At 40.7% G+C, this 25,560-nt stretch overlaps 2 protein-coding genes across 10 annotated transcripts in view; one reads left to right on the top strand and one right to left on the bottom strand.

Annotated features, from left to right (window-relative positions):
• Positions 1-350: 350 nt before the first annotated feature.
• Positions 351-12,750, bottom strand: nfx1 (nuclear transcription factor, X-box binding 1). The gene is made up of 23 exons (XM_034214006.1): positions 12,503-12,750; positions 10,827-11,753; positions 9,567-9,728; positions 9,192-9,269; positions 8,914-9,019; positions 8,670-8,741; positions 8,399-8,538; positions 8,197-8,296; positions 7,899-8,116; positions 7,298-7,395; positions 7,169-7,199; positions 7,003-7,085; positions 5,961-6,069; positions 5,663-5,782; positions 5,511-5,590; positions 4,784-5,014; positions 4,258-4,331; positions 4,083-4,184; positions 3,629-3,766; positions 3,448-3,514; positions 1,717-1,862; positions 1,514-1,618; positions 351-1,303 (listed from the first exon to the last, which is right to left on the bottom strand). The coding sequence occupies exons 1-23, from the start codon at positions 12,519-12,521 to the stop codon at positions 1,228-1,230; spliced, it is 3,282 nt and encodes a 1,093-aa protein (XP_034069897.1). The 5' UTR covers positions 12,522-12,750; the 3' UTR covers positions 351-1,227.
• A 1,645-nt stretch (positions 12,751-14,395) lies between these two features.
• The window catches only part of asap1b (ArfGAP with SH3 domain, ankyrin repeat and PH domain 1b), a 61,850-nt gene continuing 50,685 nt past the window's right edge, over positions 14,396-25,560 (top strand). For 7 of the 9 annotated variants that reach the window (XM_034214004.1, XM_034214002.1, XM_034214003.1 and 4 more), the window contains exon 1: positions 14,396-15,147. In XM_034214004.1, coding sequence (XP_034069895.1) covers positions 15,022-15,147 — 126 coding nt within the window. In that variant the 5' untranslated portion in view covers positions 14,396-15,021. The remainder of the gene's footprint in view (positions 15,148-25,560) is intronic. The other 2 variants (XM_034213999.1, XM_034213998.1) reach the window with 1 other exon arrangement.

Genomic DNA, 25,560 nt, shown 5'->3' with positions numbered 1-25,560 from the left:
TAGTAATGCTAAAAATATGGCTGCAAAGGTTCTGTACCCAAGTTCATTTAACGATTACTAACTAAAATAACATTACTATATATAGTTTGGTGTGCAGCTAGATATATGTTGTTTTTTAAGTTTTCATCTGTATTCTAAGGCAATGAAATAAAAGCAAATTAGACCAATTAGGCTGTATAGCAAGAGGTTTTATCAGAAATTCAAGCATGTCACTTGTAGGTGAAATGGATCCAGTTCATATGCCAATTTATTTTGCATAAAATGCACAAATGACAAACATGGTGAGCATGGACCCAATCGAATACCTTTAAGGTTCTTGAAACCAGCACAAAAAAAAAGAGACCAAGACGTCTGTGTAACGGACTGTTGCTAACGGTTTATTAAAAAGGAATACTGGAAACTGGAATCGTCAAGTTTGTTAAGCACAATCGATAGGTGTGTCATGTCAGCATATGTGTGACTCAAAGCTGAGTCAGCATCTGAATTCTATCAGTGAGAAACAAGATTCAAAACTGTCAGTTGACATACTATATATCCTTCCCAGTTTATGTGTCCTAGAGCAAGATACAGCTCCTTCTCAGGTGCACCAGCTCTGATTATGACCTAACCTATAAACTCCTTGAGGTTTTACAAAGGAAGAGTTTTTGGAAAGTGCAGCACAAACAACTGGGTCAGAGACGTGTATCCAACAAAGCTTTCTTTCCGCAGTGCAGCCCACTCCTTCCCACACACAAACTCAATCAGGTTTACTACTGAAGCCTTGGCGCAACACCAGCAGAAAGAACAAAAGATACTCGACTGAAAATGTCTCTGGAATACTGTTAGAGAATCTTGAGTTGAATGTGCAAAAGCATCCATGGTTAAGATCTTACCTTTATTATGAGACGTGGTTGAATATTGAAGCCAATGAAGTAATTGCATATCAGCAATTGTGTAAGAAGGAATTCACTTTTTATTAAATTAGGTTCACTGAGGGAGTGGTTGCATAAGAAGGAGACAAAGCAACACAAGAGCCTTTTGAAAATGATTTGTTCAAGGCGCCATTAACTTAAATATCTAAATCCAACCAAGTGAGGGTGCTCCCAAACATGACTATTTGATTTTGAACCCACAGGGATTCTTGTTGATGAACAAAAATGACATAAGGTTATTCAGATTTTTTGGCAGATGTAGACTAATGTTGATAAGTAGATCCTGAGGTTTTCTTCTCCTTTTCATGGGTCTCACTTAGTCCTGGACATCAAAATAATCTATCACAGGCTCTTCTTTAACCATCTTTGACCATGTGCCTCCACTGACAGCCCTGGGTGGAGAAAGCAGAAGAAAATGAGTCATAAGCAGACAGTAAAATCTGAAAACTAATAAAAACAGAAAGGAAAAACCATCAGCATAATTCATCTTTATTCTAAATAGTATGGGAATAAAGTTCAATCTCAATCTGTTTGAGGACACTTAGCATATTACAGGAATTTGGTTTATGTTACAGTCTTTTGAACCACAGAAGAAGACTTACTTGCTGCTGTGCTGCTTGATGTGAGCGATGGGAGGAGGGGCCCTCCCAGTGGTCTCTCGCTCTATCAGTGATGTCAGGGTTGAGTTTGGACAGGCACACTTCCCTCTGAGGAAATGAGCAAAAATACATTTTATTTTTTTTTAAATGAACAACCAACCTTTTTATGTAAATGGGAAGTGCCCACTGTTTGAGTAATGTCCTACTTGTGGGCTGTGATGACGACGTTGCGTTTGGGCTCGCTGTCGTAGCTCACGCTCTCCACAGTGTAGACCTCGGCCAGCTCGTGGATGATCTTCCGGTGTTCTCGGTTCATGGGCGGGAAACAGTGGCTTCTCTTTATCTGTTTTCCCTGCAAACAGCAGTAATGTGTCTATTAGGAATGTATGCTGAAAATGCCTCACTGATATGCTTCCTGCTGCCCTCCCCTGACATTTCTAGAGATATAAAGATCAAAAATCTATTCTCAAATAAAGAGTGAGATGATTCAGAGGATGGAAAAGCAACATTTCTGCAACACAAAAAATGTTCAGACTAAATATGACTCTTTCCTTGTGAATTACACGATCATTTTACCATTCTAACCTCTACAAAGGTCTTGGCTTTTCATGAGTGGTCCCTTAGTTCCAGTCATGGGAAATGTTAATGCTACAAGACATTTAAGAATATTATGTGATTCCAACTTTGTAGCTAACAGTCTGGGGAACACCGTTTTCTCTTTCAACATGCTCCTTTGAAGTCCATAGATACATGCTTTTCTCGGTCACATATGATTGTGAATGTGCGGATGTCCACATCATTTTAGCTGTGTAGTGCATGTGTGTTCTGTAACAAGTTTGACCCTTTTAATACACATTGAGAGTTTGTATTACAGGTTTATTTTTGAGAATACCATAAAGAAAAACCCTCTCAAATGCCCTCACAACAAGGCCAAGAGCAGAAAATAAAGTCATTAAACGCAGCACAGTATGCAGCCACATTAGGATGTGATAAATATGAGGAAACCTTTTCATAAGCAGACTGAGGCAGAACATCTTTGACCCCATGATTCACTGTTCCAAAAAGAGATCGTTTTTTTGGCAAAGAAAACCAAAGCAACAGTGACCTTGACAGCCTCCCTCCTATTAGCCTCAAAGCTGAACAAAAAAAGAACATGGAGACTATTTTTCCAACTGCCCCATGAGGTGACTACTAATTTAGTCCGGCTTAGAAACGGATAATAAAGAGGCTTCCCCGTCCGGTCAGAAATATACAAGCTACACAGCTGGGGGAATGGGACAGCTGTATATACAACTGGGTCAGGAAAGTAGTGTATCACATAAATACTAGTATATTTACTATAATTATTTGGGGTGGTTTAATTAAACAAGCATAGTTTTTTGCAAAGGCAACTTTTGATATGGTATAAATATTGAGAATCCGCATCAAAGCATTAACTTTGGTTTGAATTTAACAACGCAATTTAAGTGCTTATTTCACGTGTCATCTGTGGAATGTTGTTACAGTTTGTTGCATCTGAAGGCCGATTGGGATTGCATTTCTGAGTAGCTTATTGAAGAAAATTATGCAGCACTAACTTTAAAACAGCAAATACAAATGGTCAACGCCCTAATGGCCCCGGGCGCTGCAGCTTTAAACTATTTGAGATTAAAGATATTTCTTGTTCCCCTAATGTAGAGCTCAAACATGATCATCTATTTTTGCTTCTTGTTCTTTTAGAAGAGTACATTTTGACTTATGCACTGGTCAATATAAATGAAAATCTGTGAGATGCTTCAGTGTTAAAATGTTCATGACAGAAGTTAAAGTTATTAGTTTTTCCTCAGTTTTTGCTGCCTAAGAGCAGTGGGCTCTACAAAGCCACCAGAGGGAGCTTAAGAAGTCACCCTAACGGTCATCAGCATACTGGCACAAAGGCGCTCTTTGTGCCATCTTACCTTATTAGCAAGCTCGACAAGATTCCTGATCTCCTCTTCTACCTCCGTGACGAATCTCAGGTCTTTTCTGAAAGCGAGAAAGGAAAAGAACATCTTTATTTCTGGCCGTGGGAACAAACTGAACCGACAAACCTTTAATGAACGGCCGGTAATAAAGCGTGGTGAAACACAGAGGACAGACCTGGCATCGTCTTTGAGGCTGTCGCTGTAAACAGAAGTAGAGCGGGCGTTGAAAGGGTCAGAAGATGAGTCTATCTGCAACGCCTCGGCCAAACGTCTGTTCCTCTCCAGAGTGGCACACTCCTGATCACACTCAAGCCTGAGGAAACAAGGCAGATCATTTACAAATAAACACAAGTGCAGATTTTACATCAAATCTTTAAGTGGGATGCAGATTTGCTCCTTTTTTGCTTCTTATCGCTGTACTAAAATAGTTCTTATGAAACAAGATAGTTCTTAGTGGCTGCTGTAATCCATTACATTGGATTGATTTAAATATTAATGCACAAAGAAAAAAGTAATCCGTCAAAGCGAACAGCAAATCCATTTCTATGCAGGAGTACATTTAAATAATGTTTCATTATTGATTACAAAGCATTTATCGTGCCACGCCTCACATCTCTAGGTCTCTCTACCTGGTCTGTTTGAGCTCCTTCTTAGTGAGGAAGGGCCCGATGTCCATGGAGTCTCCGAGCTGCAAGTCCGACAGCTTACTGGCCATGGCGATGGCTGCATACCTGCAGAGGGATTTGTGGACGTTTGAGCCACTGCATATTCACAATACTAACAGCTGACCAAAGTTTAACCGACCTCTGATATGAATTGGCTGCCTCTGTGCAGGCCACCATCTCCTTTCGTCGACCGCAATCACACTGTAGAGCGACCTGTGGAAGGAAGAAGTATTAGACCCCATTAAAACATCTTTAGTCTGGTGGAAAAAGGCTTTTGTAAGCAGGTTAATATGTTGTTTGATGCTGTGTGAGGAATTCCCGCAGCGGTCTCATCGTTTGTTGAACTTCTGAGTTTGGAGTGGAACTGTTATTATTTCTTCCAGGTTTCCATGACAATTACACACTATTAGGGCAGATTTACTCCATGGCAGGTGTCCACCATTAGAAGAACAGAAATAGTACACAGCTGGACTGAACAAAACCGGAATAATTAGATGATTTAACCCCTGAATAAACTGAATGTATAGACTTAAAATACATTTAACCTGGGTATAAAGTAATTCAAATTAGGGAAAATTGGTCCTGTGCATCCAATCCCTGACCATCTGCTCAACACTTGTAAGCCATATTTGTGCTCCAGCTGTTGTCGGTGGTGTGTGTGGTACCTTGGTGGTGCAGGTGGAGCGGGGGCAGCTGCTGTCCTGATGACAGGGAGCGGAGCAGGGGTGGCCGCAGTCTGCCCGCGGCAGAGCGCAGGGCTGCCGGCAGCTGCCTTCTGCCAGACACTCGGCCCGGTGGCAGATCCGTCGGCAGCGGTGCATCTCACACGGGAGCGTCTTGTTGCACGTCAGGCCGCATGAGATGTCCTGCAGGTGACACGCGATGTTGCTGCGTTGCTGCGGGTAAGGAAATAGGAGACATTAAATCAAACAGAAAGTCAAAAGACATATGCTACACAAATATGGACAGGATCCATTGCATTTTTGGAATATTGAGTTGCAGATTATAACTTTCCAAAGGGGGGTTCGTTTAGAATGGAACATTTGAAATAACTAAATGATAAGAAAAAAAGTGAGGTCATAGAAAACTATTTCTCTTAAAAAGTTAGCAATGATTAAGTCAGACCTAAACATTTCAGATGTGTGTATCTCACACTGCTGTAACTTTTATTCATGTACCTTTGTTATCTTAAATGCCATTTTATATCTTTGCTTTTAAAATGAGTGTTTTAAAATGCCATTCTATAATATGTTTCTTAATGCTCTTGATGTCTTTCATTTTTGTAAAGCACTTTGAATTGCCTTGTGTTGAAAGGTGCTATATAAATAAACTTGCCATGCCAGAGACAAAAAGAATATAGGAATATTTATGCAATTTATAAGAAGAAGTTACCTCGTGCTTTCCCATGCACCATTTCTTCGTGAGGTATGTGCATGGTGGACACTTATCTTCACTGTGGCAGTTGTGAAACACTAAAAGAGAAATTAATGTAAGTATTGTGATTTATTTATGACTAATGTGTAAAAAAATGTGTCTTATCTCACCAGGGTGGTCGCACTCGTGTCTTCTGGTACACATGTTTTTGCACTCTGGTGGCTTTGTGCCGCAGGGGATGGGCGGGTACAAGACAGTGATTCCACAGTGACACGCCAGCTCATCAAAACCTACAGAGGAAGGAATCAGGACACCAGAGAGGATATGGGCCGTTTGGCAACATCATGACACCTGCCAGACATATTACCATGAAGATAATGTATCAACCTGATTTTTTTTTTTTTGAAAGGCGGAATAGCTATGACTCATAAACACAGTTTGAGTGCTGAAAACGCCTGCAGGACTTACTGGACTGCCAGCAGGGCTCACAGTTTCCACGGTGACAGGGCTCCTGGCAGCGGTGGAGGCCACAGTTGAGCTTGTAGCCGCAGATCAGGAGGCACTTGTGCTCCACATTCTGGACAGACACACAGAATCCACCACCTCATATCATCTAGTGCTGTCCCAATCATTTCAATTAGACTGAGATTTTGATAGTAAGACCTTCAATTCAACACATAAGAACTTTCAACACTTTTAGAACATGTGTGATACAATCTCATTTGTGTGACTCATAGCCTCTTTGGGTGTAGGTAAGGTTGCATGAAACATTTACATAAAAATGATGATTTTGGGAAAGTAATAGCGTGTAATGTAAAAGTGCTTTGGTTATAGTTAAGTATGCATTTTTCTGGTTGCATATTGTGCTAATGTAAAATTGAAGCCCAATAATGTTTTTTTATTAGTATAAATATTAGGGATGTAACGATATACCGAATATCGCGGTAAATAAACGTCCCAATACCGTCGTGAGACTGACAAAATCTACCGCGATTTTTAAATTAATTTAAAATAATAATAATGTATAAACACTTTTTTTTAAAAAACCTTTATTTAACCAGGTGGTCCCATTGAGATCATCGATCTCTTTTTCAAGAGAGACCTGTCCAACATGGCAGCAAGTAGGTTACAACATGAACATAAAACAACAGAACACAAAAGGACATCGTATTTACAGGGCTACATTTACACACCTAGAGACATTGACAAGTACCAACAGTATATTTATATCTTGCCCTGTCAATAAGCCTCACCTTCTTGGCAAAAACTGTATTGTTTTTGAAGTGGTAGAGAGACAATGCACAGTTTGACCCACTGCTGTCACCCATGGCCAAAGCATATCTCTTTGGTATCGTTACATCCCTAATAAATATGTTGATATTATCCAACTGTGTAAGAATAATGCTGCCAGTAATGTCTCATCTCTAAAATTGCCACTTTCACCATGTTTAAATTGCCTACAGTAGTGTTTGGAAAGTTGAAACTACACAACACTACACACAGTACTCACCACACAACACAGCTCGCCGCACTTGTGTCGGCCGCAGGAGCGTTTCTTGTTGCAGCGCTTCTCACAGGTGAAGACGAGCTCCTCTGGAAGTGAAACACCAGACAATGTAAGAGGGTGTCAATCTCACATTTGTTTTCATTTCACCCGCATGTGTTTGAAATCTTACCTTCCTTTTGGATCGTTGCACAAGGGACCTCCTGAAAAACAAAATATATTTTAACACTGATATCGTAACAGATCACATATTAGGAACGACAGTGGCAGAAAATAAATGTATTCTGGAGTTTCCGCCTACCTTGGTCTTGGCGCGACATTTGCATCTGATAGTGGACGTCAGGGAGCACGGCCCGCAGCTACCCTCATGGCACAACTTATCACACAGGTGGATGGTGTCTGGAATATAACAGTGTTTGCAAATTACTTTATCAGCTCAGGTTAAGCTAGCTATCAGCTCACAACACCAGATCCATGTAGGGTAGCTAATTCACTTTTAACTGGCTATCCTTAGCTTAAGTTACAGTTAGCTAGTAGAACGCCTCTGCCTTGCATCCTTATTGGCTAGAAGAAATTAACTGTTGAAAAGATATACAACTTTGCTTTCTAGCTACATAACCGTCTGGATTGTTACATGTAAATTGCTTCAAACTTTACCTTTAACATTGTTGTTATTAAGAGAAAACTAAACTCAAATATTGCAACAAGACATTAAAAAGCTTTCTGACAGCTCATATGTTTTCATATCCTATATCGGGTCAGCTTCAGATCTTGTGTGAGGATATCTTCACTTCCCTTCTTAACATGTTGCAGTATTTGATGAGAAATGATTTAGAATCCAGTGGGAGAGTCTTCACATTGCACTTCCTCTATTTGAGTAACACTTTGTCCCTTATCCTTACCGCTGGAACCACAGGCCAGGGGTTTGTTGCAGGTCTTTCCACAGGAGGGGATGGCATCAGAGCAGCTGCGTCTCTCGGAGTATCCCAGCTCCAGGAGTTTGGTCAGAGGGGTCTGTCCGCAGGGACACGACTTCACCAGGCTGGGGGAGAGCGGGCACGGTTGGCACGGACCGCGGTGACAATCCTGCTGGCAACGGTGAGCTTCACAGTTTAGCATCCTGCATGGAGGGAAGGGAGTGTCAGGCAGTAGAACAACAACTGTGGTTGGATATGATTAGTACTGAGGTGTGAGACTTACTTTCCACATTGTTTTTGACAGGAATAATGTCCCGAACCATTGAACCCATCTTTATCTGTGCCACACAGGACTTCACGAGGGGTAACGCCACAGTAGCAAACTAAAAGAAAAGTAGAAAGAAGAATAAAGTAACATTATAAGACCATGAAAAGACATTTGCAGGATAATATTCAGATCATTGTATTGATCACAGAACACTCACCCTGCTGGACCTGCAGCTGGCAGGGTGGGCACGTCCCACTGTGGCACACCTGGCTACAGATGTGTTTAGCACAGTTAAGAAAGGCTCCGCACACCTTGTCACACTGCAGCACTGCACCCTGTCCACAGCGCATCGGTCGGCTGAAAATATATAATTGTGTCAATATTATAGGGTCAAATCCACAGATAACAGGAAGACATCTCCTTGGTAACACATGGGAAAAGAAATGTCCGAAGATACAGGGAGAAGCAAACATGATTAGAATGAGTACCTAGTCTTCCCACAGGTACAGGATTTTGTTATAGAGGCAGGACATTGAGGACACGGTCCAGGATGACATAAGCTGAAGGGAGACAGAGAAAATATAGGTAAACACACTCTTCTAGAGAATATTTGATCAATAACATTTATAGAAACACAGGTTTTTCACAATATCTCCCTGAAAACACCTTAAAATAACAAAGATAACACGATCTCAAAAGATGACACTGATTTCCTGTCATTTTCAGGCTCACATGTTACAGGGGTGGTTGCAGTCCGCTCCGCTCCTTTTCTTCCCACACATGTCACCACAGCTGTGTGGAATCTCACTGCGCTGCCACTCAGGGTTTGTCACTTTACCTGCCAAAGAAATGTGGAACACAAAGAGTGAGACATGCTCAACACGGAACTAAAAACAAGTGAGAAAAATACTGTAAAAGCACCAATTTATACATTAAATGTTATAACCTGAAACCTCATATATTACACTTTATAATAGGTATTTAGTTGCATGAATTAAACAGCTACTCACCACAGAAGCAGGTGTAGGAGGTAGGTTGTTTCGGGGCAACATTCTGGCAGGCCGGACACCGCCAGCCTTCATTTGATTCTGAAAAGCAGATTATGTTTAGTATAAATATATATACAGTATGTGAAACATATTCACACAGGCCTCAAACTGCAATGCAACCTAAAACAGTTGATGCAGCAGGAATGTCAAAGCCGAGAGCCGTGTTGTTTTGTGAATGGGGCCACAGAGCCTAGTTATTGTCCACAGCAGTATAAAGCATTACAGTGGATTATGCTGGGGTCTGTTGTTTTGTAGCCTCACAGAGATAACCCTACTGAGAGGAGGGCGTGTCAGTGCTGCTGATAGTAAACATCCAGCTGCTGTGTGAGGTTGTACCGTCTGCCTGCGAGGCCGGGGATCGAGCCCACTTCTTGATGCAGTTCAGGTGGAAGACGTGGAAGCAGCTCTGGCAACTCCACACCGGCGACATGCAGCGGATGATGTCACAGCAGACCATACACTCATACTTCTCCTCAGACAGCTGCTCAATCAGACAGCCTGCAGGGGGAGAGATCACAGGGTCAGGAGGAGGCAAGGGGGCTTTAGATTATTCGCTTTTTAAACCTGAAAGACCCGAGGGAAGTTCAATCAGAGAAATATGATGTGCTGAGGAGCGCTGTTCAAACTCGCACTGTCACTATATCAAGATTTTACCATACGTTTTAGGGACCAAATAATAACCATTAACATTATATATACATGTCTATAGAAATAAATATTTCTTGTCCCTTTTCTGGCAAATGAACTACCTTTACATACGGGGATAGTGAACTGGAGTAAGAGTCAGGCAGCAACTGTACAGAACATACAAAACTAGCAAATCCAGTGAAACAGAAATGTATTATTTATAAGATATTAGCTTGTGTATTATTTAAATTAGGGCTGCTCAACTAATCGTATTTTAAATCGCGATTACGATTATGGCTTGCAACGATTACGAAAACAACGTAATCGAAATAAAACAATAATTTTTTTATTATTATAACTTTTTTTAAACAATTTTTTTTTTTGGTTTTTCAGTTGAATTATACTTAAAGTTTAGGGTAATCAACTGTTAAAAACATACTGTTCACATTTTTTTCTCTCCAATAAATGGATGTTTTCAAAGTCAATGAATAATCTCATTTAATAATCGCAATTACAATTATTGACCCAAATAATCGAGATTATGATTTATGCCATAATCGAGAAGCCCTAATTTAAATTATATCTCTCTAAATATATATAAATATATTTTTGTAAATATCACTGTTAGCATCATTACTGATATATTTCAAAACCCCTAGTTCAAACCAAAAGAATATATATAAAATATTATTATGGTAAAATACAGGGTAATGATGTACAAAACATTTAGAATTGGCAAACAGTGTTAGATCATTGACTGTGTAACTTTGAATCTGCCTAATGGTACAAATGTTGTGCTATATCCATAGGTGGTTTATTAGAAAAAGTGTCTTTATGCAAAGATCACTAAATAAATGTTTGATCATGAAGAAATTAGTTTGATACAATCACCTTAGTATCTGATTGATTTTGTTTTATTTTAATATCACTGACTCCTTGGTTTCCATATCAGAGTTCACATTGATTTACCTGTCTGTGTCTCCTTGCTCTCTGGCACCTTGTCCCAGCTCCTCTGGCCTGGCCTGTGGTTCTGAGGATTTGTTCTCCTCCCCCCTCTGGCCTGGAGAGGAGCGGGTCGTCCTACGCCTCGGCCAGCTTTACAGGCAGCAGGATCCTGAGACGATCTGCCATATCGGGGGTCATCTTGGACAATGGCCCTCCTCTCTGAGCCCGTTTCCTCTTGAGATGGTGGTTTGGGTGGTTTGATTGGTCCTTGTCTCCTTGCCTCAGTGGGTTTCCTCTGATGATCATCGTATTGAGAGTCCGGACCTGTCCTGCTCCTCTGATTTCTTTCCCTGATGTCTGAAGGAAGGTTTTCTCCTTTGCGGTCGTATGACCTCTGACCTTGCATGGCTGTGTTGTTCTCCTTTAAGCGGGTGCCCTTTTCATTCTGTTGTCCTCTTTTCGGCTCCTGGATGAACTTCCTTGGTTTTTTAGCCCGGGCATCTGGGTCTTCAGCAGATTGCTCTAAATTCCTGCCCGCATCTTCTCTTCGCCAGCTGGATCTGTCAGGTCCATCCATGGAATTAGGCCCGGATTGAAACCCGCCCGCACCTCTGTGGTTACCATTATTCTGGGCATGATCACCTCCAGGTTTTTGCCAACTGGAGCCACCAGAATTTTCATTTACACTTCTATTCCCATCTCTCCTCCCTCTACCTCTGCCTCGACTTCTGGCTCCATCATCTCCGTGGTAGGGAGGCTGCTGATGCAACGCATAATTTGAATCATCATGGCTAAATGGGGGTTTGATGCCCTGGTCAAAGTGTCCATATTGTTGAGAAGGATCGTAACTATTCAGGTTCCTGTCATTGCTGTATCTGGGACGGCCTCTTCTGGATTTGTGCTGATACGGTTTTGGATGTGATGCCCCATTTGGATTGAGGTCAGGTGGTTCTGCAAACAGAAAAGTGACAGCTATGGGTATAATAATTGCAATCAAAAGTCATTTTTTTTAAATAAAAGGAATAAAAACAATGGTCATCACTGATCACAGATCATTAACTGTGTCCTTAAATAAGTCTATAGCAGAGCCAAAGATACGAGAGCATCACAATTAACAATATTTGGTATGATTTACAAAAAACTATAAAAGCAAATGTGATATTTTAATAATGGTATGGATTCATTAACCTTTCTTGGCTGATTTACTGCTCTACTACTATTATTCATATGCAAGTTATGTAGTCAGCAGTTGTGCTAAAACCGATTAGTAACTAAATCACAAATACACAAACTGTAAGTGAAAAGTATTTGACGCACACATTGGTGCTACAACGAGCTGACAGGATAGTCACATGTCTATTAACTCCTGGTACTGTATTTCAGCTCAGTTGTAATGTTGCATTTCAAAGTTCACGGTTACATCATCCTGATGACACCAATACGAAAGGCTAACATTAGCAACCGTTGAAAAATCCAATGCGCATCATAAATGAAAAATCAGCTCGCTTATGTTAGCTGAAAGTTCACGTTAGCTCTCGTTAGCTTTACATCACACTAGCTAAATTACTACATAGTAAGAAAGGTTATCAAGTACATTTAAGTATCCAGTCTAGCATTACAGAGACATTCTGTTAGATTGTTGCAGTAATAACTTGTTGTTTGACTGTATGGATTAATTATTAAGACAGAAAGTGAGTTACCTGAGGAGCCCTCGGCCATTCAGTTGAACTCTGGTTGCTGTTTCTCCCACGCCACAAGTTTAACACTACAGACTGTTTTTCAGAGATATGACAAGCCTATCTCGGTACTCCGCGACAATAACCACTCTCTCTCCTTTGTTCTGACTGTTAAAATTGAGTCAAACTTCCTAAAACAGCAGTTACAATCTCCTCCAACCTTCCACTCACTTTATCAACACTAGCTTAAAGCTAACACAAGCTATGTCAAGAGAGCGAGAATCTAAAACGGAACTTCCGGTCAGTATTTTTAAAATAAAACGGAAGTCGTTAAACATGAAATATTTGACCGCATCTGACAATACATTTCACATAAAGAAGAATCATTCGATGACATTATTGTTTTAAAAACACAGGAAAAACAGAAAAACAGGTATTATAAGTATTAGATATTAATAATAATAATTCGCTGGGAATGAAGATTACTTTTAACTGATTTTAATGTTAATGGACGTCCACAAGGTGGTGCTCCATGTTTGGATTAATGGGGGATATTATTACATGTTATAACTGTTCAACCACTAAAGGCTGTTCTTTAAGTGCACTACATACAGTATGATGTTACAGTATACATATTTGTATATCTATAACTATGAGATATAACAACAAACTGGTAAGGGGAAGGTCATGAGTCATGACCTATGGGTTTAGAGTGGGGGCCATTGTCTCTGAGATGTGTAGGTAATACGACACACCATTGTGAACTTGGTTAAACAACGAAATAGTTCATGTTACTATGTGACATACTTCCTATCTGTTTTTGTCTTATACATACACATATTGTATTACATGTGTATTTCATTTTGTTGTATGTATTTGTCTGGCAGCAACATATGAAGCGACAATCAGGCTTTTAATTCAATTAGAATGCATTTATTTCAGAAAAAAACTGTACTATTTAGACAACGGCAGTACAGTGAGTCATACGATTATTATTTGGACACCTATGACATATACCCTACCACTTACTTAATTCCAAGAAACACAATTTTTCCCCCATGTGACCATAAATGTACTTTAATTGGAATGTACTCATCATACGGTAGGGGACACTAATGCAACTAAACCAATCAATGCCCATTGTTGCCTAGGAAAAATAATGTAATGAGCTGTAACAGCGTGATGCTTCATTTGGTTCTTTAAAACAAAAAAATTTTTCACACAAAACCCCAAAAAAATCATAAAAAAATCATTAAACTGAACACTACAGTGCAATGATATGCCAAAGGAGTGATTCTCAAAGTGTTGCGTCGTTGACATGATTGCTACGGTAAAAAATAGAAGCCATACCAGACGATTTTCAATGGTAAACATTTGATATTAAACATGTAGGCTACGTTGAATTTGAAGGCAGCAAGGTCAAACTAATACTATTTGGTTTGGCTTCTGAATCTATTTCTCTAATGGCACTCAGGTCTGTAACTAGCCTTCTCAGTGTCGCTACAAGTCAAACAAACGAAGCATAAATGTTTTTTCTGTAAATCGTTGTTTTCTGTGGGCTCTCCCTGCAGTCACATATTCCAGATCACGCATGCGCAGACTGGCTCCTCGACCGAGTCAACCAGGCGAGGTGGGTGGGAGGGAGTTAAGTGAAGTTTCCACCAATGCGAACAAACTACATTAAAAGAAGTATTTATGTTTTCAAAATAAAATCATAAATTATATATTGACCGGAGGCTTCGACTTTATGATAAAAATAAATATCTATATAAACACAAGCTATGGTTCAGTTAATTGTTGAAATAACTTACATGTAATAACAACATAAAATGAACCAGTCATAAAATAAAACTGCACCCTATGGTTTTACTCTGAAAACCTTGACCGGAAATCCCATCTTTCCGTGCACCCAGCTTGACTGTAGCTCTGAGAAGCTCGAGCGCGGCCGAGCAGGAGAGAGTGGCAGTGAATGTGTCTGCGGCAGCTTTTAGCGTTAAAAAACACAAACTACGGCCGAAGAACAGAGGACCGAACCCCGCTGCAGTTAGAGACGACCTCGGAAGACCATGGACTATGATAAATTCTAAAAAGAGACTGGTAACTGTGGGCTGTTTTGACGACAAGCGGTTTATTGAACATCTGTAGAGCATAATGAGGGCATCCGCTATTCTTTACGGTGGTTTTTCCTCTGAGGTTTAGTTAGACGCTGAGTGACACTATTTATAAATGCGTCGCTTTTAGACATCCACTCAAGGAATAGACACACCGAGGGGATAGAGCCTGCAGAAATTTAGTTAATTCCCTCCTCCCATGGCCCCTGGGGAACAGTGAAGTCATTTGAGAAGTCACCGGAGAAGAAGACACGTCTTAATCATCCCGATAGTTTAACAGTTTTGCGCGAGAAAAAAAAATCTACATTCCCCTTCCATCGGCTCGCCGACACACCACTGCTTTTTCATCATTTTTTTCAGTTAATCTTACATGGTTTTAGCTTTCTGAGAATTCATCGCCGACCCTGCTGTGGGCATTTTCCCCGTTAAAGGATGCCGGATCAAATATCGGTGTCCGAGTTCCTCTCGGAGACAACAGAGGATTACAATTCCCCGACAACATCCAGCTTCACCACCCGACTGCAGAGCTGCAGGAACACGGTGAATGTGCTGGAGGAGGTAAGGCCACGGTGTCAGCCTGCCTGCGGGCTGTGTGCATGATGGATGGGTGGATGATTGATGATTTAACAAAACAACCAAAGAAACTATATTATTATATTAAAAATGCATCTAATTAAAAAAACAACAGGCTTACAGGGTGGAATGTTATAACATCAACCAAGGCTACATAACCAAAAATTCAACTGTTGATACATGACAGCATTTCAAAACCTCCTTAAATGCATAAGAATGTTGCACATCCGCACCTGTTGAGCTGCTTTTTCTGTGAAAGTGCATTTTTCCTGACAACATTTCCCCCCCTCCACACATGCAGATCTGGTGTGTGTAGGTGAGCTATCATCTTGTGTGTTTGTGAATCTGCTGCTCTTTCTTGCCAGAGCTGTAGAGTACTAATAGAGGGGGTGGATGGCTCTGGTGGTGTAAGGAGTAGAAAGATGTGCACTCAGGCCTGCAGCTCTCTGTGTTCACTATTGCATAACGCACAGCTTCAGAACATGCTGCCAGGCTGTGGCAGTGTGTGTGAGTGTGTGACAGATAGAGAAAGACCAATCTCTACTCACTGGCAGTCAAATCAGGATTGAACCGTTTCAGGATTAAAGAGATTCCCCACTCTTACATGGGCTAAATTATATTTAAAACGATCCAGAAACACCCCCAAAGCCACACTCGATGTTGCTGTGTCACCTCTGATCATGTAGGGACAGTGTAATAAGGCCAGTCAGGTGGGTTGCTATGTGAATATGTGAGTGTTTCCCACCTCCCCACCCCCACCATCACCCTCCATTGGCATCCTTCCTGCTATGATTAAATGGAGCATCAAACCAGGGGAGCGCCCACCTTCACTGTTGTCCGTGAAAGCCAAAATGTGACCTAATTTCCCACTTTAAAGTGCATTTAGCTGCAGACATGAATGACTTCAGGATCACAGTATTTAGTTTAATCTGTCATGTAAAGCAGAAACATTGAACGTGACTAAACTAAACGGTTTATTTATCGTACAGATGTAAGCAGAGGAGGACAGTAACCAGATATGTTTGTGTAAAGGAAAAAAAAGCCACTCTTTACATTCTAAACGGCCATTACATTACCAGCCCTCGCTATCCATCACTTCTATCTCCAATCTTTCACATCTTTATATATCAGGATATGTATAATAAAGCAACCAAAACAGAACCGGGCCTGTGTCTATTCTCAACCCGGAGCACACTCTGTGTCTGCTGACTGTAACAAGGAAAAGGCTCACATCATGAATCACCTCTCTGGCTCTGTGCCTCTGAACCCAGAGACTGCAGCACCACAAACGAAAAACATCTGTTAGAAAGGGCCGCCATGTGCGCTGGGCTTCAGTAGCCACTCTGGAATTTTTTGCAGGGATCACATGACATGGAAGACCATTATACTGGTACCATAGAGTGAGCAACATGCTGTTCAGTGTTTAAACAAAGGCAAGATGCCCCTGAAACTTTGCGGCGAGGATGTTGAGTAACTAAAGCCAGGATACACCCATCAGACAGAGAAGACACCACCAGCAGCCAGCATTAAGCCATGAAAACTGTTAGATTAGTGTCTGTTTATCATGAAATTAGCTACCCTGTTTGATCCCTGCTTAGACATGTAGGGACTGACTTGCATCATAGACCTGCTGCATTGAAGTGAAACTGCTTTCGGCGTCACTTTGCCTGAGGAGGCGTTTGTTCAAAATGTCCCAGGCTTTTTTTTACTGAGCTCCTCTCCCCAAATTTAAAGCATTTATCCCTTTTCTTTTCCTCCAAGTAATTTCCTCTGTATGTTGACAAGGTAAATAATGCAAAGGTAGGTACGGCTTGAATATTTAATGCTGTAACTTGAGGGGGTGACTTGACACACCGGAGGGTAGTCACTCTCTGAGTCATCTTGAGGTGCAAAGAAAAGGAAGGAAAGAAAAGTTGTTGCAGCATCATATCGTCCGTATGGTGTGTGTGTGTGGGGGTGTGTGTGGCCTAGCATTACTATACTTGTGGGGACCTAAATCTGTTTACACAGTCACGTGTGGGGACTCGCCTCCCTTATGGGGACAAATTGGAGGTCCCCATGAGGGGAATCATTAATTTTAGGGTGAAGACTTGGTTAGGTTTAGGATTAGGGTTAGGGTAAGGGTTAGGGTTAGGGTTGTGGTTATGGTTAAGGTTAGGATAAGTCTCCAGGAAATGCATGTAATGTCAATGTAATGTCCCCTGAAGTGATGTATACATGGTGTGTGTGTGTGTGTGTGTGTGTGTGTGTTGTGTGTGTGTGTTGTGTGTGTGTGTGGTGTGTGTGTGTGTGGTGTGTGTGTGTGTGTGTGTGTGTGTGTGTGTGTGTGTGTGTGTGTGTGTGTGTGTGTGTGTGTGTGTGTGTGTGTGTGTGTGTGTGTGTGTGTGTGTGTGTGTGTGTGTGTGTGTGTGTGTGTGTGTGTGTGTGTGTGTGTGTGTGTGTGTGTGTGTGTGTGTGTGTTGTGTGTGTGTGTTAAGGCTGCTCAATTAATCGTATTTTAATCGCAATTACGATTTTGGCTTGCAACGATTATGAAAACAACATCATCGAAATAAAACCATTTTTCAGTTGAATTATACTTAAAGTTCAGGGTAATCAACTGTTAAAAACATACTTTTCCAAAAAAAATGCAATAAATGGATGTTTTCAAAGTAAATGGATAATCGTTTTTGATAATCGTAATATCAATTATTGACCCAAATAATCGAGATTATGATTTTTGCCATAATCGAGCAGCCCTAGTGTGGGTGGTGGCATAGTGGAAGCACTGTTGGTATGTGGTGTGGCTTCATCCATATAGCAGAGATTATAGCTGCAAGTATTCCCATTCATCAACAGTTCATATTCTCCCATATTCCAGGAACTCAAAGTCATACAATTGGTTTTCCAAGGACTTCAGAAAACTGCAATACAATCTTTGGATTTTAGGCGCTCTAACCCAAACACATTTGGTTGTGACTCACATTGTTAGTCAGTTGGTTTCTCTACCAGTTTGTGTCAAAGAAAGATATCTTAACCAGGGCTGAACAATTAAGGCAAATGTTATAAATATGCAATATGGACTAGTGCAATATTCAAATAGTAGGGAGCCAAATCATTGTTAAAGGCTAAATATTTGTTAAAATACAATTTTTCAGTGCCACCTTCAGGACAAATCAACACTTTTAGCATCACAAACTGTTACATTCTTACACATTGGAAGATTATGTTTGATTATTTAGTTTGTGACATCTAATACTGTTGGTCAATTAACATTGGGCCACAATTCAAGCAGCATCAGTATTTATTGTCTCTGGTTTCCTGGCAAACAACTTTTAACCCAAAATGGTATCGCTTATATGTTAACAATTTACAGATCCTTCCTGCAGTCCTGGAGATGTTTGATAATATACTGCTTAAACTCAGCTTTTATTTACAAAGAAGTAAGTAGAGCAAACATAATAATGTCACAGGTTATTTATTACCTTAAGGCTTTTTGCTTTTTTGATATACCATAGGTTATTATTAGCACTTTATAAGCACTTGTTATTCCCCCGTGGGGCATGCATTGTGTCCCTCTCTGCCCCACAGATGGAGCTTTGCGTCACTGGGTTTGCTTTTCTAAACCACACAGAGCCATAGCAGCGATACAAGGGAAACCCTCACTGCAGTGGCATTCCTTTGAGCATGCCTCTCGCACCACATCACATGGGCTGGACCAGAGAAATGTTGACTTTTCACAGTCATTCTATTCAAGCATGACTAAGCAATAGGCAGAGACCTTTTTATATTTTTGACTTTTATATGACTGCCTTTTCAGTCGCAGAGACACATCACAGAGTTAGATGATAACCTGGAAAAAGCTCAATGAGTTGTTATATTCTAAACCACTGCGTAGATATTTTTGATATCAATAACATACATGCACAAATGTGGAGGAAATGTGCTTTAAAAGCCAGCAAAGCAAAGGAGTGCAAGACCAACTGAAGCTTTGGGTTTTAAAACAAAGAAGTCGTTTTAAGATAGATTTATGAGGTTACTGTAGGTCGTGGCGGTTTTCATGAGACGAGGTGTTCACTTTGAGGTGGTAAAAACTCAGTCTCATGTTCAGTTCTCTGCTTGGCGCGGCACCTTTGGCCGAATCCTCACTTTATCAGTCAATCACTCTTTTATTCACCCACTCAGGTAACAGAGACCGAACAGCTTGGACTGCGATTAAACTGTCATTTCATTTCATTTCAGGATAGTCAAGTAATCGTCTGGTCTATACAAGATATGAGGATAGGGAAACATGTAGTGGTGCATTATCGGTCCGATATTAGGAATTATGACGTCATCCCGATAAAAGTATTAATATATTATATTATATATATATATATATTATATATTATATTAATATATATGTATTAATATACAATATATTTTTTGGGTAAAAAAAAGAAAAAAATACTGCGGTGTGGGTGGATTGGGATGAGGAGCGCTTGTTTTTCACTCGGCTCCTCCCGTTTTGCCAGTACTGTGGTATTAGTGGTTTAGGAAGAGGGGAGTTCTTCACAAATCCAGCGCTCCCTAACTCATGCCTGGCTGTGACGTAAATGGTGTGCGGCCGTGAAGCCAGGACAGTAAACAAACATGTCGTCGGTAGTATGGGACTATTTCAAAGTTTCAGAGTTAGATAGTTCGCTTGCTATTTGTATTAACAAATGCAGAAGTTCCACGAGGAGGGAAAAAGGCAACGAGCTATAATACTTCCAACCTGATTAGTCACCTGAAACATCGCCATCGCTACGATGGTGTGTTAAAAGCGTACGAAGACGCCTGCGCTGCTAAACTAGCGGCGATTCCAAAGCCAGCTGCAAAGGCACCGGGGTTTTTACCTATCGACGAGGCTTTTGAAAAAGGCAAGAAGTTTGCCAGAGACGACCCCAGGGTTAGTTTTGTTCATAGTAGTAATGCTCATGTCATTTGCTCACTACTAGTCTTTTTTTTTCCACCAGGTGTGCAAAAACTACAGGTACATTTAATATATATATATTAGGGCCGGGACTTTAACGCGTTAATTAAGATTAATTAATTACACAAAAATTAACGCGTTAAAAAAATTAACGCATTTTAATCGCACTTATTTTTTCACCGCGGAACGTTTCTCACTGGATGAGTTTCAGGCGTACCGATTATACTGGAGCACCAACTAACGTTCATGACTTCAGACAACAACAAACCACAGTGAACAACAGTGGGAAATGTTGTTTTAAAAAACGGACGGATGGAAGCGTCGATAAGAGCACGGTTGTGTGCAAATTATGCAAAAAGAAATTTGCATATCACCGCAGCACATCAAGCCTCAAGTATCACCTCAATGCAAAACATATAGCAGCTAGCGTGGACGTTAGCCTCTTTTATCGCGTTCACACCAAAAAGAGCCGGTACTAAAATTAGTTCATGAGAACCTTTTTACCCCCACGAAAGTCCCTGCTAGAGAGCAGAGAGCTGCTAGAGAGCAGGGACTTTCGTACGGCTCTCTTGTGAGAAAAGAGCTATATGTCTGATTGGCTGGGCGGATTGCAAACCACGCCCCGTAAAACTCCCAAAAAGTTTTGTGAAGCCGCCATTTTATTATCCTCGCATTAGCATTATTAGCATTAGCCCAGCGCAGAAACGCAGAGAGACTAACTTATGGCAACACAAAATAAAACATGGGAGTGGTGGAGATGAGGAGGTGTCGGCGTTCTGGCGATTTACTCGGAAGGCTTCAGTAGAAGCTGCTGGGAGTCCCAGCAGCTTCTACTGAAGCCAGTCCCCAACTCCGGGGACTTCCGGCCGGGGTCTTTGGGCGGCAGTATACGCCGTGAAGTGGTTTGCGGCCTGCCAGTAAAACCAAAGCAGAAGAAGAAGAAGTGACGTCAGCGGCTTCATTTGCCTAATCCACCCCCAGGTTCAAAGAGTTCTCATGAAACTAAGTTCTCATGAACCTTTGTGGGAAAAGTACTGCGGTGTGAATGCGCCTAATGGTATACTAAAATCCATGTGAACAAAATTGCTTCTCACTGTTCTCAGGTCAAATATTTATATGTGATTAAAAATGCGATTAATTTCGATTAATTAATTACAAAGCCTCTAATTAATTAGATTAATTTTTTTAATCGAGTCCCGGCCCTAATATATATATATATATATTATATTATTATCGGTTATTGGTATCGGTATCGGTCTTGAGAAGCAGGAAGTTATCGGTATCGGTTTCAAAAAAACAATATCGTGCATCCCTAGAAACATGGCCATTAGCAGTTCTCCAAAACCTAAGGATGGGATGTCTTTGTTTGTCTAGTTTTGTCCAAATTGCAAACTTATTTTGGCAGCTAATATTCACATTTGACCACACATTTTATATTTCACAGGTTTCAAATGAATTGTGTGTCGATTGCTTATAATGCTATTTCATTTTATATAGCCGATGAGTGTGATTCTCTCACAATAAAAGCTATCAATAGTGGAAATTAGAAGTTATTGATCACAGCCAGAGCACGGGTAGGCATTATTATCTAAAATAAACCCTGAAACGGACGGGAGAAAATCAAACACACTCAACACTCAAGCTATAGAAACAACAAGTAAACTTTTGTTTTTGATAAAACATCCGCAGGGGATGTTTAGAGAAATCTACCGTGGTTGGAAGTCCACAAATCACCAAACACTTAGAATGTTAATTATCCCAGCTTTAGGTTGTTTGTCTGAAAGCACCCGAGGGCATTTCCTAGAAGACACGTTGTCATGTGAGGCTTCAGCTTGGTCACATGTTTCCTAACATCTAGTCCACTACCAGGGAGTCAGTTGTAACAATATCTACGCACATAACAGATAATGTTTAGCTTTCTTTCATATTTGGTCATTAAGCTTTGGAGAATTGGCTGATTCTTTGACCGGTCTTCATCGGGAAACCACCTACAAATTGTATGCAACATAATTCAAAAGAACGAGGCGGGTTTTTATCCTACTTGGCTTTACATAACAAAAGCGAGTGCTGGCTATTCAAAGCTCCATTCTGCAACATTTGCAACTGAGGAGCACAGCTGTGTCGGATTCAATTATGAATGAAGTTATGGCTTTTTATTCATCATTTGTCCCCCATGTCACCAAACCCAGTGAATCATAAGGGGTGAGAGAATGGGAGCATTTTTCGTCCCTTGGCACCGTTACTCACATGACATCTTGTTCCAGTTAAAATGCACTTTAAAAAAATGCAGTTAAAGTGGCCATTACAAAGAAATTCAAACTTATTTCTGAAATTGACAGTGCTGAGGGGGGTTTCAAAGGTCACAGTGACACTTTTAATGGATTTCTTGCTTCTTAAGTTAGAATTGTTGACACGATAATTAGCTAAATGCTATCGCAGATATGTAGGTGTACAACTAACATATTTTTGTAGGGTAGCTTTTTGTTTTAAAAAGTTGCTGTTGTCAGAAGGCCTGAAAAACATACACATTGAGTAGTTCCTCATCTTCAATTCTTTGCCTTTAAGCCTTCATGTTATCAATAGAGCGAATAAGTGACACTTATTGACCTAAAGGCGGAAATAAAGAGAAAAGGCAAAGAAGTGAAAAGAAGATAAAGGACCAACGTTTTGGGAGAATTTCCTCAGCTGTGTTTGGGTTCCTTGTTTGCTAGCAAATATTTATCACCTGATATAATAGTAAAGGCTAAAGGGCTTTATTTAGCCCATTAGCATAGCAACTGTACCACATAGCCTTTGGCCTTAAACTCGCTATGTCGTCAGAATGTAAAGAAGTGGAAAATCCCCCATTCTGCCATTATTTCAAAAATGGTTATCACTTGAATAGCCTTGTAGCCACATAACATAAGTGTAAATTAAGCCTTAATTGGATGTTTTTATTTGGTGTTATTGTAGTATTTTAGCCGCCACTAATGGATGCTTGTCTGCCATTTTGACTTAGTTGTGTTTACCTCCACTAAGGAGATGCTGTATTGCTGCTGTCAGAAATTCCCAATATTTTCCTATTGGGAAATAACTAGGATGCTGACATGAACTGTTGGAACAACTCAGCTGCTTATAATTACAGTCTGCACAGGAAAAAGGCATAACTGAAAGCTACAGCACCGTACTAGAGTGTTATTTAATTTTAATAAAGGAGCATCCAAGGGAATGTTCCTTTGAATGTTCCTCTATAAATACCAACATACCTCCGAGCCATTTTCTAATTTGTTCTGTCTCCCACAGCAGGAAGGGAGACTCTGTTGTGTTGCTTGTTTGTCGGCTTGTTTGCCGTCTGTGGCTGAAATCTGATAATCGGTCTGTGGGCCACAGCTGTTGGCCTACCTTCCTGCCACAGCTGCACTGCGTATATCATCAAGGGCTATTAGCCGGCAGCGGATTAGCCCCGGACCAGACTCTGCCCTGGCACTCTGATCCGCCTGCTCTACCCCAGATTTAGGCGAGGAAGAGGGGGTCAGTGTTCACATCTGTTTGCAGCCTACCTCATACGGATAGATGGTGTTTAAGTCTTGCTCCATCGACAGCCATTTTAATCTCTCATGGAAAAACTCTTTGTGCATCGATGTAGCTAACAACTGGGATACATTTACATTATATCTTATACAATATTGTCAGCTTTATAAAGATGGCTGACTTGGGCTACTACAACTTTTGATTATTTTCATCAATTTATGTGAATATTCTGTCTTTCAAAAATAAAGAAATGCTACTTCCTTTACAAAAACAGAAACACTTGTATGTTTCAGGTACATATTGAACCTTGTAGGTAATTATTGTATTTAACAACTTAGCATGTCATGCTAGCATTTGGGCTATCCAATAAGTCAGACAATGAAGGTCAATCAATCCACCTGATGGACTGAAAAGATCTCAACAACTATAAGATGGATTCCTACAATATGTGATCCAGACATTCATGACTTTTAGAGGATTCATCCTGCTGACTTTCCCCTGACTTGACCTTTAGCACCACCAGCTGACATTTGTGGCTGGACTGATGTATCTGGACATCTATTGGATGGATTGCTAAGACATTTAGTACACACGCCTCAGGAAGAACGGAAATACCTTCCTTTATTTAGCACACTCTGGTCAACATTTCAGTTTGTTTATAACTTTGGTTTATAACAAAAGAAAACAGCAAACTAATGACATTACCATCAGACTCAGGTGTACTTTGTGTTAAATGCTAAGATGTAAATTACGCTTATTAACACCCTGAACAAAGATGGTGAACATGGTAAACACTATACCTGCTAAACATGTTAGCATTTTCATTGGGAGATTTGCTAGCATAGCTTGGTCGCTCCTCTGTTCAATACTTTGCTTTTTTTTTGCTCTTCTCCTATGATTCTAACATTGTTGACTGCCCTGCAGAACCAGGAGACACGGGCCGTTCCGTGCGTGCGTGCGTGCGTGCGTGCGTGCGTGCGTGCGTGTGTGTGTGTGTGTGCTGAACAATTGATAGATCTCTTCAGTGTCGACTTTGTATACAACCTTTCCCAGCACAGCCAAGTGCATTCAAGCCTGCAGGAAAGGCATTGACAGGCCTTCAAGACAAGTCCATTTAAAGTCAGTGAAATGTCTAACATCACTTCCTTTTCCACATCATAACAGCAGCTGTCAGAGCTCCACTCACTGAAAGTACTCACATGGGGAAATCCAAGTGAAAATGTGCATTAAGAAGTTACGCCTTATTTCAGTTCCTCTGCATGTCCAGTTGCTTAAAATATGCGAGCGTCCAAATGGCCTGTGGGAGTGGACACACCTGTGGTTTTGGAATAGCTGCTCGCTCACCCAGCAGAGTCCAATAAAGTGTGAAATTCGAGACTGGTTTGCAGACAAACTTCAAGGAATGCTGTAAAGCTCTGAAGAGGCTGTGACTTTGGCCAGGGAATCATGACCGAGCGGTTGAGCAAGAGTGTTACTCAGAGGCTAGAGAAATAACGTTTCTTTAGATTGCGCGTGTTTATCAAGGGAGCAAATTCTTTGGCAGATTGCCCTAAAGTGCCTTTATAATGTGAGTTGCTGGAGGGTTAGGAAGCAACGCTGGCAGGCTTATCAGCCGATCAGTGATAAGTGAAAGATTTAAGATAAAAGCTTGGAGTGGTTTATTTTAGGTTATCTTTCATCAACCTACGCAGAGCTGTTTTGTTAGTTGGTCTCTTGCCAGCTGTTCTAGTGTAGTATTGTAGAAATGGGATGAATGATCAATACTCAAACACTCAAAGCAACAAAGAATTCTCTATAAATTAGCAAGGTTTTGCCTCATCGTCTCAATTGGGATGATTAGCTGTCAATGGAATAACTTGATTGGGCATTCAAATGTTTGTTGGTAAGGATGTTACTTTGGACATTATTCTAGCTTGTTGTATGCCAAATGAAAATATGTTGAAATAAAAAGAAAT

Source organism: Gymnodraco acuticeps, unplaced genomic scaffold (assembly GCF_902827175.1).
Source record: "Gymnodraco acuticeps unplaced genomic scaffold, fGymAcu1.1, whole genome shotgun sequence".
NCBI classification, from domain to species: domain Eukaryota; kingdom Metazoa; phylum Chordata; class Actinopteri; order Perciformes; family Bathydraconidae; genus Gymnodraco; species Gymnodraco acuticeps.
This window is presented reverse-complemented; position numbering and strand designations above follow the sequence as displayed.